At 41.9% G+C, this 14,525-nt stretch overlaps 1 protein-coding gene and 1 long non-coding RNA gene across 2 annotated transcripts in view; one reads left to right on the top strand and one right to left on the bottom strand.

The window, feature by feature from the left end:
* LOC109370047 overlaps positions 1-9,273 on the top strand; it is a 48,519-nt gene extending 39,246 nt beyond the window's left edge. The window contains exon 4 of the long non-coding RNA XR_004161394.1: positions 8,678-9,273. This is a non-coding gene — a long non-coding RNA (uncharacterized LOC109370047). The remainder of the gene's footprint in view (positions 1-8,677) is intronic.
* GABRP (gamma-aminobutyric acid type A receptor pi subunit) lies at positions 7-14,511 on the bottom strand. Its single transcript, XM_031555667.1, has 9 exons — positions 10,683-14,511; positions 9,290-9,402; positions 7,659-7,726; positions 7,009-7,226; positions 5,978-6,060; positions 3,646-3,783; positions 2,356-2,508; positions 1,694-1,887; positions 7-1,039 (listed from the first exon to the last, which is right to left on the bottom strand). The coding sequence occupies exons 1-9, from the start codon at positions 10,736-10,738 to the stop codon at positions 725-727; spliced, it is 1,338 nt and encodes a 445-aa protein (XP_031411527.1). The 5' UTR covers positions 10,739-14,511; the 3' UTR covers positions 7-724.
* Positions 14,512-14,525: the final 14 nt, after the last annotated feature.

Here is a 14,525-nt window from a genome sequence, read left to right on the forward strand (position 1 = left end):
GCCTGGGGAAAAAAAAAGCAAAAAACAAAAAACAACAATGACAAAACACCTTTACAAATGAAGAGCCCATCAATCTGTCTCAGGGATGGGTAACTTCAGCAAATGAGGATTACCTCACCGAGTCTGCCAGGTATTAAGAACAGCAAGGCATAGCATCACTGAAATCACTGCTCTGGTGCTGCATCACCCCTGGGACAGGGAAGTGCCATGCACGGGAGCCATTCCTCTGCGCACAGCACACTGCTGCCTTTGGGTTCACTTATTTGAACAGAGGAGCTATTGAGATGGCAGTCACAGTCCCTCCATTACTGTTATTTCTGGCAAACACAGAAGAACAGCTATAATTGTCCATCCTCACTAGAGACCTAAACTAGAAGGTTCCAATCCACTTCAGGTTATCAGGATTATTTTGCTACCTCTGGTAATCTGTGGACTGCCACATGCAGTCCTACATATCCATCCCTGGCCAGAGAGGCTGGATGTTGGAATGAAGAGCCCATACCAGCCAAAAGCCCAGCAAAGCCACTCAGCTGGACAAGCAAGTGTCCAGAGTCACTGTTACTAATGCTGAAGCATGAAGGCTTTGCATCTCACATACCCCACTCACTCCAGGCCTCAGGAAAAGCATTTTGTCTATACTGGATTCACTGAGGTTAGATAGCTGGATGGCCATTGGCAGGATTCCTTTCCCACTGAAGTGGGAGAACACAAAAACCCATTCCTGCTAAAAATATAAATAATAAGCCCAATAAAACACATTGACCAGCATAAAAAACAATGGAAAAAGCAATTTGGAGTAGTGGTCTACATTACTGGGGTTCTGAATTGTGAAATAACCGATAATACTGTAAATTTTGTTTCTCAAGAAGCATTTGATTTTCTCATGAGTTTTCATAGTCAAGTCACTGCAGTTAATATTATCACTGGAAATCTCAATGCCTGTAAAACTAATTTGCTGTTTATAGCTGGTGATGGAGTTGCTGAGGATGCCAGTGATGTTGATTTCTTCCTTTTCTTTAGTAAGTTCATTTGCAGGCCCCTAAGAAACAAGAGTATACATACCAGTTATACCACAGTTGTAAGGTTTGGCTTCTACAGAGGAAAAGTATTGATCAATAAGGAGACCATAGGGATAAAGATGCAAATTCACAGTTTCATATGTGTTCATCAAAAACCCCAATATTCAAAGCTAATTTCAGAAGTGCTGGGAGTCCCAGAGATGTACGTTCTTCCACTCCTTTATTTCTAGATGGTTTTAGTTCTTTAAAGAAATGTAATTCTTGACATAGCTGAGCAACCCAACATCCATCTTCTTCAAGGCCTTATGGGCCGGACATGGCAATCTGTCTCTCTTCACTTCTACACAATAAATAGCTGGAGAAGTCACCAGGGACGTGGAGTAGCTCTTTCATTTCTGTCAGGATTTGTATCCTTGATGACCACTATTGTCATATGTGAATATTTAATTTCTTCCACTAAAGCAGACTGCTTTGAGCAATTCACTCTAGGCCTAGGTATGTTCATAATCACTGCTGTTACATTTGTTGCACATAAAAAATTACATTTAGTGACAATTAGGAGAAGCAGCTGTGAGCTGTACCCATAGCAGGAAGAACAGTTTCATGCAGTTAATAAAAGACTAATTATTGTTCATCTGAGATAACGATTTTTGTTACGGTAGATCAGACTTTACCTCTTGAGGTGTTTTAGCTGTACGTTTTTGTGATGAGCTGTAGTGAGCCACTGCATATTCCACGAGGGCACCAAAGATGAAGGTGAAGCAGATGCCGAGGTAAACATCAATGGCCTTAATAAAACAGTTGGTTTTTGAAAGCGAACTTCGCGAGCCAATCATCAGAGTTGTCATGGAAAGCACAGTTGTTACTCCTTGAAAAACAGAAAAGACCTTCTCATACAGACACTTAGGAAAAGGCTTGGCCTATCCTCTATCCGTGTACCAGTAGTGGGAGCAGTGTCACTCTGTTGCTATACAAAACTAACACATCTTCTCTTAGCAGATCCAAATCATCCATCAGCTGAACTGCAGTGTAGTAGCACTAGCTACTAGCTTCACAGACATTCTCCCTGCTTTTGACAACTTGCCTCTGACAGGTACTTCACTTTTACTTTCCATTCTTTCAATTAATAATAATGAAAAAAGAATACAAAAACTTCCCTCCACCAAGGCTCATTAGGAAGAACGTGTGCTCTGTCCTTTGCTGTAAACCTACCAGGAGTCAGTAAAGGCAGAAAGTGAGCAGACTGCTGAAGCAGAGTCTCAAGAAAATCTATCCATCTATCCAGCCATCAGAGGCACTCCTTGCCTGCTGAAATCTCCCTTTCTCAGGTACTCACCAATGCAGGTTCTCGCAGGCACTGAATCCAGCGTGATCCAAAAAGAAACCCAGGACAACATAACAAGCAGAGTAGATGGCACATAGGTCTCCAAAATGAAATAAAGGACATTTCTTCTCAGCTCAAACTGCAGTATCAGTCGTGGGTAACTGCCTGTTCACATAAGGGAGAAACAGTGATCGTGAGGAGATTTCCAAGGACCCTCAGCCTGAAATGGGGGGACCCCAGTACCATTCAGTGGAGCCTCACTGAGATCATGGGAGATGCATTACTTACAGAACCTTGACTCCTTGCCTCAGAGATGTTTCTTATCTAACATATCCTAGACAAAAGGACATGTAAACACAACGTGTGGTTTGCAGTGGGGCTCCTAAACTTAATCCGCAGTGGGAATATTTTAATGCAGTGTCATAACTCAAAGTGGAGAAAGGCCAGTGCTCTTTTCTATTCTCTTTTCTCAGCACAGCATATTTTTTCCCAAGAACTACTTTGAAGGGCCACTGCCAAATTCATTCTTATCTGATGGCCGAGAAATTAAACAAAAGATCTTCTTTTGATTTCAGCATGCTTTAGTTCATGTCCCAAAGCATCCCATTATCTTATCATCACAGGGATTTACATCCCCTTTATTCATTAGCAATTTGTGATCTTTGGTAACTGTGTCTTTTGGACTCAAAAAAATTTCAGTCTATTTTTTTAAAAATCAGTTTGTCTTTATACAGACATAAGGATTTAGGAGCTGGACTGTAAGTATTTTCAGGAGATATTTCTGCTATTTAAACAATAGTTCCCTTTGAAGTGTGGAAACAAAAAGCATGTTGTTCTTTGGCTGTGTACGCTACAGTAAACAGAAAAACCCATCATTCATAGAACCTGGCCATTTTTAGGAAAACTTGCCCCCTTCCCTAACATCTGAGTGAACAAGAGAGTATTTATGCTGAGTTCTGCTGCACAGAAGGATCTAAATCCATCAGAATAATGTAATTGTCAGTTAGAAAGAAAGTCTATTTTGAAGGTTTAATTCAGGCGTCTGTGGAGGAAAACACCTAGAATTTAAAGAAAACTGATTAAGTGAATGTAGGATATTAAAAGATTCATCTTTCCATCCCACAGAGTATCCTGATTGCAATGAACTGGATTTCACTTTCTTCCCATCTCTTTGTACAATTAAGTTTTGCTTGAGGCTTTGTTTGAGGCTTCTTAGTAAAACTGCAGTAGTCTGGAGAAGAGAGAGGAGGTGAGAGGGGAGACATTTAGGGTTTTTCTTGCTTTTCTCCTTCACTGCTTTACCCGTTTCCTGCTGTGACTTTGAGATGAGGGTGTAGTAACGTTCCACTGTGTACTGAGAGAGCCGCAACTTTTCTATGCCATGCACAGAGTCATTTCCTCTCAGCCACGTGAAGATGACATCATTTTCATCATATCCCCCTACAGAGAACAAAGACTCGTATTACTGCGGCCACCCAATAAATGCCCAGCTGTTGCTCTGCCTTCCCCATTGGGTGGAAGCAGAAATGTCACCTACACACAGTAGGCTGCACAAAGACCCTCTCGCTGCATCAGCTACTGGTGGAAGCTGGCTCTTCTGCTTGTGTGTTTTCAGTCTGCTGGTTTTGATTTGACTTAGGAACACATATAATTGTGAGTGATGAGCGATGCACAACATGAAAGATTGCGGAGAACCCGTTTCAAGCATCTTCATTGTGTATTTTAAATTATTTTAACATTGCTAAAGATAATTTAACATTTGTGGCATCCCCAGATCGATTGCACAGAGCAGGATAAAACTACTGCAGTGATCTCAAGCCTTGAGCATAATCTGTTTGGTCATGTAAGGTGAGCAGAGGATTGCAATAGTTAAAAAAAAAACAACAAACAACTAAAATAGAGTACAGATCTCACTGAGCCCCCTACCAGGTTGAAGAAGCACTCTGCTCTGGCCCATCTATTCGACTGCTTCAAAATATCAGAAAAGGTGTTCTTACTTGAGAGTGTGGAGCTCAGACTCGCATGCAGTTACAAACCAGGCCCTTCTGACTACATGTTGCCTAGGTCTCTTTACAAGTAAATGTATTCAGTGCTTAGGTAACACTGAATTCCTGCTCCAAAACACCGGGATAGATGAGATTAACAGTTCACGTTCTACATACATACTTGTGCTGGCTGCAAAATTGCCTCCAGGAACGAAAGCAATGGCATAACATAATGTCAGGTTACTTCATCCCATACTTCAGTCTGAGGGATAAAGCTTGTACTCAGGCCTCAGCTAGTCATTCACTTCAACATTTTACACTTAATTTAGGAAAAAAGCCTATCCATCTCACTGACTTGATTCTTTTATTAAGTGCCCTTCTACAGGAAAATGAGAAGGGATGCCTTTATACTGATAACAACCTCGTTATCAGTATAATGATAACATCCTCGTAGAAGGAATAAGATGCAGTTGCAGTTCTACTTTTACCTAATTGTGGTGTTTGGTCTTTTTTTTAATTAGATACAAGTTACCAGAGCTTGAGTATGATGAACTCGTAAAGTAGGTGTCCAGGGTATGAATCCCTAGGTAGAATCATAGCACGTGACTGTTCAAAATTTCTAAACAGTTTTATAAATTGTGATTACTAAGAAAAATTTTATAATAAATGATAAATTGTTGTTAATTCATCTGGCAAATGTTTAAACAGCATTATTTCTGGGCACTTATCCTAGTGAAACCTCCAGTGGGCAATATGCATGTAATTTCATTGGAGTTATACAGCAACTGAGCATGATGTAGGACCCAATCGCTTTTAAAGCAGACCCAAACAAGCGATTCTTTAGCAGAAGAGGGCAACCATTATTATTTCAGGAGCTATTCTTTGTAATAAAGTTAACCACGGTGAACTAATATGATTTTAATGTGAAAGTAATATGTGCTTCCTTAGGTGCTTCATGCTGCAGCCCCAGAAGTTTAATCTGTTCTTTTCAGCATTGAGATTTCAAGCATTTCCTTTTGTGACACAAAGTAGGAGGAAGTTGCTTATTGCAGAGCTTCACAGATCCATAACAGCAGTACTGCTCTTGTTGAGCTCCTGGGAAAAGCCCTGTAGTATCCCAGGTTTTCTTTGAGCATTTACCTGTTGTTAGAATTCTTAGCCAATTCTGCCACAGCTTTACATTTAAGAGCAGAACTCACTGATGATTCCTTTTCTTGAGATCTGCAAGGCCGAGACTCCTCCTGTTAATAAGGCTCTCACCATCTCTATTACTGTAACAGGTGACCCTCACAGAGAAGGCTGGGCAGGTTTGGGAGGTACAGCAGGTTTCAGAAGAAATATGGGAAGTTGTGCAAAAAGGGACCACATTTGGAAAACCAGCAACTACTATTAAATTCTTTCTATATAAACTGAACAATTTACTCCTTGATAAAGATATGATTTGTTACCACTTTTGTTTTAATTGTACAGTGGCAAACAATCCTCTAATCTGTAGATTACAGCACAAACATTTGAAGAATAATGAAAGAAAGTTGTTTTCTTTCGGACATTAATATTTGCTACTTCAGGAGGTCACTGCAAATGCAAATATTTAAGATGCATATTCAGTACGAACAAACAAACACCCGGCCAGGTTTTGTTATACTTACAGCTCTCTAGCTGCAGTCTGCATGTCTGTGTATCCATGGGATACTTTGACAGGTCCATGTTACAAGCAACAGTAGTAGTAATTCTGTAGGAGCAGAAAGAACTCCAAAAATCACAATAAAAACATATAATGCCATGTTTCTACCTTTGACCTCTACTATTACTACCTAGCAGAGAAGACCACTACAAGGATTCTGTTTTGTCATTTAGATCATTTTGACCTATAAAATGAATAGCTGCTACAATCAGAAAGAACCCTCCTTAAGATACACTATCTGCAGCCATACTGATGAAGATGTAACCAAAGCAGGAATTTTGCCCTGCTGTGGTAGGAGATGTAAGGTAGACCCACATGCTTCCATTGCTACTATTAGCACTTACAAAGAAGTTACCCCTTGCCACCTGAGACACGGTAACTAACTGCATGTACACCCTGGCTTGCTTCAGTGCAGAGGGTAAATGAATTCACTGCAAGTAAAGCTGCTATAAGCTGAAGTCACTGACAGTTATGTTGAACTGGGAAGAGATAACACTAAGACCTCACACAGTTACAACGTACATTTCTACAGTACACCTACACAAACACTTCTTGCTAAAGAGAAGAAATCACAGCTAAGTGGCATCGGATAAGCAAATAATTTCATCATAGAATGGCTTACATTGGAGTGGACCTTAAAGACCATTTAAGTTCTAACCCTCCTGCCGTGGGTATACCAGGCTGCCCAGGGCCCCATCCAGCCTGGCCTTGAACACCTCCAGGCACAGGGCATCCACAGCCTCTCTGGACTGTATGTTCCAGCACCTCACCACTCTGAGTAAAGAATTTGGTCCCCTCCATCTGCCCAACGGCAAGAGGGCAGGGAGTCCATCACTATTAGGGGTGTATCACCCCAGTGCCTTTCTCACAGGTATGGGCAGGAAGTTACTCCACCAGGATCTCCTGTTCACGTTCCCCGATGCTCTGTAATCTCTGCATAATTCTGGAAATCTGTTCTAAACCACTGTCATCGGGGAAAGCCAAAGGTTGGTTTACCTTAAAGCATACAAGATAGTGCCATTAGAAAACAATCTGATGAGGCGGTTCCCCACAGTGACATCGTGCAGGAAGGACCTTTTTGACTCCACGATGTACGTGTCTGGTACCCAAAGCAATTCCACCAGACGAGCATCCAGCGTGAAGCTCTTGTTGCCGTGAAAGACTAAGCGTGGATCTGTCCAGCGCTGCCGCAGGTAGATGGTGGCTGTGTAATCCTGGCAAGAAGAAGAACCAGAGGATGCACGCCCAGAACACCTGCATGCCATAAACTGTAGGGATATGCCACGTGTGACAAGGCACAATGCATTTGTTTAACCCGTCAAAGCTTAGCTCCACATGCATGCAGTAGAACCAACAGGTCATCAGTTTTATTATGTTTCCCACATACATTCTAAGATGTTTTTTTGCTTTTAGACTTTTTTTTTTTTAAACCAGCAGGGCCATCTCTTCACTAACAAGCCCGTATTTCTATGGCATCTACATAACCTGCAGCTGTAGGAGAGCCCAGTTCTCCTCACACCCCGAGAAGTAGTCACACTAAAAGCAAAGCAGCTTCAATAGAAGAGTTTCAGTGCTGACCACAAGGTAACATATGAGAATTCTCTCAGGCAGATTCTATTCTCTCTTATGCAAAATAATTCACTTACCATGTCACTCTCAGATATACTAGAAATACTTGCAACGTCCAGGCTCATTGCAATTTGAACAGGTTCTCCTGTGGAAGGAAACAGAAACTTAGGAGAATGTAAGGTGCAGTAAGACCGCTGCCCAGCACAGGCACTGCTCCCAGCTACCCCAGCACACTGTGCTCTCTGAAACTGCAGGAACCCAAAGGACCAGCAGACACAGTGTCACAGGTAGTCCTGAATCCTGGTTGTCTACTTTCTATCATCAACTCTTGAAATCCACCACCAGAGGGCAGCTGATGCACACGGATGGATGTCCTGCTCTCAGCATGGCTTGGTGCATTCCAGCACTGCCTTCGGCCCCTGTGCTAACGCAGCAACGCCTTTCTTCGTGGGACTTGCTCTAACTCCTTTCCCTCATCTCTAAATCACACGTAGGAAAGTCTATAGGACACTTTCTGAATTTCCTTCTGTGTTAGAGGGTTTTGTGTTGTTGCTGTTATAGTTCTTTTGTTTGGTTCTGAAATGTTCCAAATCCAAAAGGTGTATCGTTTGCATAAAATATGTCTATATATATTTTAATATAGCTGTCATTTACATCCTTCCTTCGTTATTAAGCACCTGAAACCCACTAAAACTCCGGAGGAGGTCAAACCTGTGCCTGACCATTTGTATCTCATGGCTCTAGCTGGTACAGTCTGGTATAGTGTGTCTGTCATGCAATTTGGAAGCTTCAGTTTGCTTATGTGACAGGCTCTAGCAGAGCTGTTCTATTCCTGCATGGCACATTTTGGGCATAATAAGCTGCTAAATACCGTGTTGTCCTAGAAATGTATCACCATGGTCAGAAAAAGGAAGAAACTCAAAGCTGCAAAGAGCAGAAAGTCAGTCTGCAGGAGCTGCAATGGAAGAATGTGCAACTCCTGGAGAAAGCTGATAATTTTCTAGTAGGCTTTGTTGTGGTAATGAGTACTGGAAGACAAGCAAAGTTTATCAAAATTTTCACAGTATTTTTGTAAGCTTTCATCAATATTTTTCAGGTGCTGAATGTCATCCTGAAACCCTTTCCCTCCATGTGGTTGCAACGTTCATTCACCTAGGAGGTGGGAGACCTGACAGCTGACAGTAGCCTCAGGTGAGTTCCTAAATAACTGACTGCCCCTCAGATGCTGTCTCTCTGGAGCTTCACAAGGGGTTTAAAGGAGATTTAGTTTTTGTCTCAGAGTGAGAGGAATGCATGTGCCAGATGCCAATATTTCTGGAAAGGAGAATTCTTCTATGTCCACTCTCTGAGTAAACTGACAAACAAAAGTAAAGCAGAAAATCACACGGGTAAGGCTCTAAACAAAAACATACATGATTACAGCAGAATTTAATTATTGTCAGATCTTTCACAGAGATGTTGAAGTTTATAAATTCCCTCACCTTCATAGATGGACACATTCTCCTGCCCCACGTATGCATGTGTGCACAACACATTCAAGGTAACACTGGATGCATAGGAAAGAGAGCAGCCTTGGCTACTAGCTAATTTTAAAAGAACTCAACCTGTTAAGCTGGGGCATGCTATTGAAAGCTTAAAGCATGCTCACCACTCTACACAAGCATTACAGACTGTTCTTTGAATAGTGAGATGCACAAAGCCAACGTACCACCAAAGTAGGGCCTGAGGTATTTGTTGTATCCCATTGTGAGGTTCTCAAATCCAGGGAGGGATGCTGTATCACTGCCACCCAAACTGGACACACGTCCCAGTGAGCATTTCCTAGGGACACAAATAATGTACTGCTAAGTATGTGGCCAGGCATGCTGGGCACATCAGGTGTGCAGCTGCATCCCCAGCCTGTGCTCAAAGAAGCAAATTACGTAAAATATTTATTTAAATAAGTACATCATTGAAATAATGAGCACTTACTGACACTGCTTACCTTGGCTGAATAATTAATACCTTAGAGAGGTGGGAATACAGCAAATAATCTGAACAAATAATCTCAGGTTTGCAGACAATGGCTTAAGGACATTCTTAAAATGTCCCAGACAAGTCAAGCAAGGTCAATATATCACAAAGTTTAGTAATAACCTGTAATCTCCCCTTCTAGTTCCTCCTCATAAAATGTATATAAGGAACCTTTTCCCTCCTACATACAATAACCCAAGACAAATCTTACTGCCCAACAGCTCCTCCTTCTTAAACATCATTCCCATAAGCAAGCTCTCATCCTTATTTGTTACTGTCAGGCAGCATCCCAGCAGCCAGAGTGAAGCCTCTAAAAATGCCAAGAAGGGGAGAGGTAAAACAGCGAGCTCTTCACAGACAGCAAGGCAGCACTGTGAGCAGGACTACCACTCCAAATTACCACTATATATCGAAATTAACATTTTCTGTACTGAAGATTCATCAGATACCTGGCACTGTGAGGTTCCCAGAGCTGTGCCATCCTGTAAATAGAAAGCTACAGAGTTTGGGGGACATAAAAAAAGGTGCCATGGTGCAATGTGCTTGTGCAGGCATGTGCTCACTTGATGAAAATATGAGTGAGCCATTATGAGTTTGATACTGCTCTGTGAAGGGCTGAAGGAGGTGCTGCCTCTCTCCAGAGACTCAGGACTGCTGGCCTGTGCTTTAAAGCTGACTTAACAGTCCTTGGAGGCTTGCTGCAGATTTTAGATCAAAAAGAAGCTTACAGCAAAACTGAGCAGTTACTGTGCAGCATTAGCTATATTAGAGCCTTTAGAACTTGACTGCAGTCAGGAATGGCAGTAACTCAGCTGGAAGAAATGGGGTGGAAGAAGACAGTGTGATAGACAATTTCCAGCAAAACCACCACAATTTCCTGCTCTTGAACAGAGAAAAAGAGCTTGTACTATCAATGTACATTATATTTTGGGAACCTGTGCAAGTTGTTCCCCCTGCCTGACCCCTTAATGCACCCAACTTTCTATGAGTGAGGTGTAAAACTGGAGGCATAATTTCCTTTTGATCCACATTACTTACGTTAATTATAATTCAGATGACCTGTAAAGCAAAACAAACGCTCCACTTGCCTTTGTGTTTGAAGGAAAAGACACAGACTGAAGAAGCAAAAATATCTGCAGAACATCTCTGGAGATTATTTCAGTATTTGCTCTGCTCTTCTGTGGAAGAAAAGGAGATGTTTGTGATTTAAGGAAAACTATTTGCTCAGGGACGTGATTTAGTGGAGGGCTGTTAGAGTTAGGGTAGTATGGTTGGGTTGCAGTTGGACTTGATGATCTTTAAGGTCTTTTCCAACCTGAGCAATTCTACGATTCTATTTTAAGTAAAGGGACATGGAAAAGAAGTGCTGCACAGAGTCAGAATCCCACACAGCAATGTTTAACGCCCTCAACACACAGTGACACCTATGTTTTCCTTCTAGCTTAAATCATTTTTCAGCACCATTTTCACACTTTCCTCATAAAAGATACTCGGCACCAAAAGTCCTTTTGCAGGCTCACCAGACTTCAGTTACCACTGTTTTAGATAGGGCTTTTATTTCAGCGTGGGGTGGTGATTAGTTGATGTTGAGAATGACACCAAAGAAAAGAATTGATTAAATAGATAAATATTTAAGAATTTCCCAAAGGTCTCTGAAACCACATGAGATCCTTCCCACTTACGACAGACAGCATCCCACACTCCTGTGCTCCACTGATCACCTGCACAGAAACTCTGTAGCGTTGCACTCCATTAGCTTGTACCTGAAGCAGCCCACGCTATTAGTACTAAATTGGTGAGTCACTCAGCATGCAGAACGGGATGAAACCATTCTCCTTCAAATGGGTTTCGTTGACCTTTCTGGGAGTGGAACCAAATCCTGGATTCTGGCCTGGAACTGCCACAGGCTCATGCTGGTGCCACAATGGGCAACTCTGTCCATGCTCTGCTCTGCATCCCTGCTCTCTGCCTGAAAGGCTGCATCAACTGCACATCTTTACTGGGGGTATGGATAACTCTGCCACACAACTGTGCGCTCTCACAGCAAGCTGCTGCTGCAACAGGCTAATGAAGGCACAGCTGCCAAGGGGACACTGCTACTGGACCATCACTAGTTTGAGCTGGAAGTACAACAGTGCTTCACCCCTAGGCTGTTTAAAGTGTGCCTCAGTGTATCAGTTTTCCTACAGGTAGTGGCAAAGCAACATCATTCTTAGATAGATGTAAGTTTTCCTCTCTGTCAGGCTGCCACAAATTGGGAATGGCTGTACAAATCATCAATCCCTGAATCCTGATTTTGCACAACTGTGAATGAGCACTTCATTGGTGGCTATTCCATAATAACCCACAGGTTGGGAATTTTCTGCTTGGGTTAGAGCCTTCCTGCAGTAGCTTACCACAGCCCAGAGGACACTGTGCCTTCTCAGCTAACTGTACAGCTCTGGTGCAGTGGAACAGTCGTGCTCCAGGCAGCAGGGACATCCTTGTCTATACACAGCCAGTGACAATACCTGAACGTTCAAAGCACCACGAATGCAGGGCCATACAACAAGAATCCCACTGGAGAAAGATATATTTCAAAGTAAAATATGCTCTAATATCTGTCTAACATCTGAATTCCTAACAAGTCTTTGCACTTTTTGTCCTAACATGGTGTTCAGATGTTTCCAGATGTTCCCAACATCTCCTCAGTACCATGTAATCATAAAGGGCTAGAGAGATTAATCATCTACCTCTTCACACAGCATTAGACCACAATTTTGATGAGAAAAGAAGGATCAGTGCAGTAAAGTAAGAAAGGGTAATTTAACAAACCAGCATGTGATTAAGTATAAAAACTGACACATTTCAGCTGAGGAACCCTTCATGGACATTCCTCATGAGCATCCATTTTGCAAAGGAGTTGTAATTCCTAGCATTTTGGTGCATCTGTTTCTGAATTTCATTGTCAGTCTATCCCAGTTACTAAGACCTTGTTTTGAAAAAAATAAGTCAAATTCTGTTTGTTTTGATGACTAATGCATGGAGGCCTCATATGTAGTAAAAAGCATTCTTGTAAAGCCTTGTTTATGGCTCTTGTTAACTGAAAATCACACTGCAGCGTGTGTTACTTCTATCTAGCAAAGACAGTAGATTGAAACAAACCAAACCAATCTGGATAAATCTCTAACTGCTGCTTCCACAGCCCCGAATGAACTCCACAGTCCTGTTTTCCTCCTTCCAAACACGGCTGTGAAGATAAGTATATCAAGGGTTGGGAAGCCGTGATCTGTGAGTACCCAAGACAGCTAGAAACTCAGTATGTCAGAGCACTCACAAGGCCAGAAAAGGGTGACATCTGTGCCTAAAACTGAATATAACAAAAGCAGTTCTCAGCTACGTATTGAAATAAATATAGAGAGAGAAGTGCCAAAACTGTGAGACTGGTTTTTGTGGAAGCCTAAGAATTATACTGTATCAGTAAATACAACTACAATTCTGCTTTTATAGTTCAGAAGCTTTCATCAGAGATTACTAGCTTCATTAGTACAGTATGCTGGGAAGGAACAGTTTTAAGATTGTGCATTTATGCTTCTCTATTTGCTAAAGGATTACAATTGACTTTTAATAGAAAAAACAAACGTAGGCACTGTTTAATCTTGACATTTTGTATAGTCAGCAATAGCCCAGCACAGGCAATACCAGTAGTTGTGAAAGCTTTGTTTCCAACACCAACGTTACCTAAAATCGTTTATTGCATATGTTCAGAAATAAAGAAAACCTTGAGAACAGCTCACCCAGCTCCATGCTCTTCCTACTGACAGGGAATTATTCAAAGCTGCAAGTATTACAGCAAAACATGCAACCAGACTCCTCAGTAGATAAGCCTGCATCTGCTTCCATAGAAGTTCATGAAATAATGCTTATTTACACCAGCCAAGACCACTTGTATAAGCCTCCACTATTGCTCAGTTCTATGTTCCTTAATTCTACTGCATTCCTTTAACTTGGAAGGGCTGCTAAGAGTGAAAACGCAAAGTATCACAGTAGAGAGGTGCACACTGACACCTGGTGGAGCCCGGATAGCTTTGTACTGCTGTCAGCATCACCCACAGTGATCCACTCCTTCTCATCAAGCATAACACACAGCAAGGGAAACAGAAAGCACTACAGGCCCACATTACCTCCCACTTCACAGATGAAAAAGCCCCATCCGAGTCTCTCTGCACACAGCAGAAGATCAGCACATTCTCTGATATTCTCAGGGCAAATGACATCCCAAAGCCAGGCAGAAGGAGCTGTTGCAAGAATCTGAAAAACCAGCTACAAGAGCAGACCCACAGGACGAGTCAGTGAGCTGCAGGTGGTAATAGTGGCTGAGGGAACTGGGGTGGAAAGCATCATGACACTATCATCAGGAGTTTCCAGCTTCATGACTGGCTGCACCATCCCATGCCGAGCTTTCTTTGGCCACCTGTATGATTGCAGTAGTTGCTAAATACAATTACAAACCCATGAAAGAAGAAGAGCATTCTGGACCCTGGGATCAGACTTCACAGGCTCTGCAGAAGCCAAGATGTCACATCCAGGTCAGCAAGTTTATCTAGAAGAGGTTTGAGTGATTGAAGCCTAACAATCTGCCTTTTTAAAAAAATAGTACTTCTTCCCCTTGCCCAGTCTGAATTATGGACAGCTGTCTGATTTTGAATAATTACTCTGGGGATGTGGGTGGGAAAAGAATTTTGTATGGAAAGGTTCTTAGCATGACCTGCTCTTGGCACAGCTGCAGCCAACAAGCTGTATATTTTGATGATTCTGACAGCTGTTCAAATTTTAATTTACTGGCCAAACAAGTCATGAAGGTTTTATTTTCAGTTCATTCAAAATGATTTGCCTGTCAAGTATCTCAAATTTAGAGTTAACTTGAAATTATTTCTTTTTTTTTTTTTTTT

This window comes from Meleagris gallopavo, chromosome 15 (genome assembly GCF_000146605.3).
Source record: "Meleagris gallopavo isolate NT-WF06-2002-E0010 breed Aviagen turkey brand Nicholas breeding stock chromosome 15, Turkey_5.1, whole genome shotgun sequence".
NCBI classification, from domain to species: domain Eukaryota; kingdom Metazoa; phylum Chordata; class Aves; order Galliformes; family Phasianidae; genus Meleagris; species Meleagris gallopavo.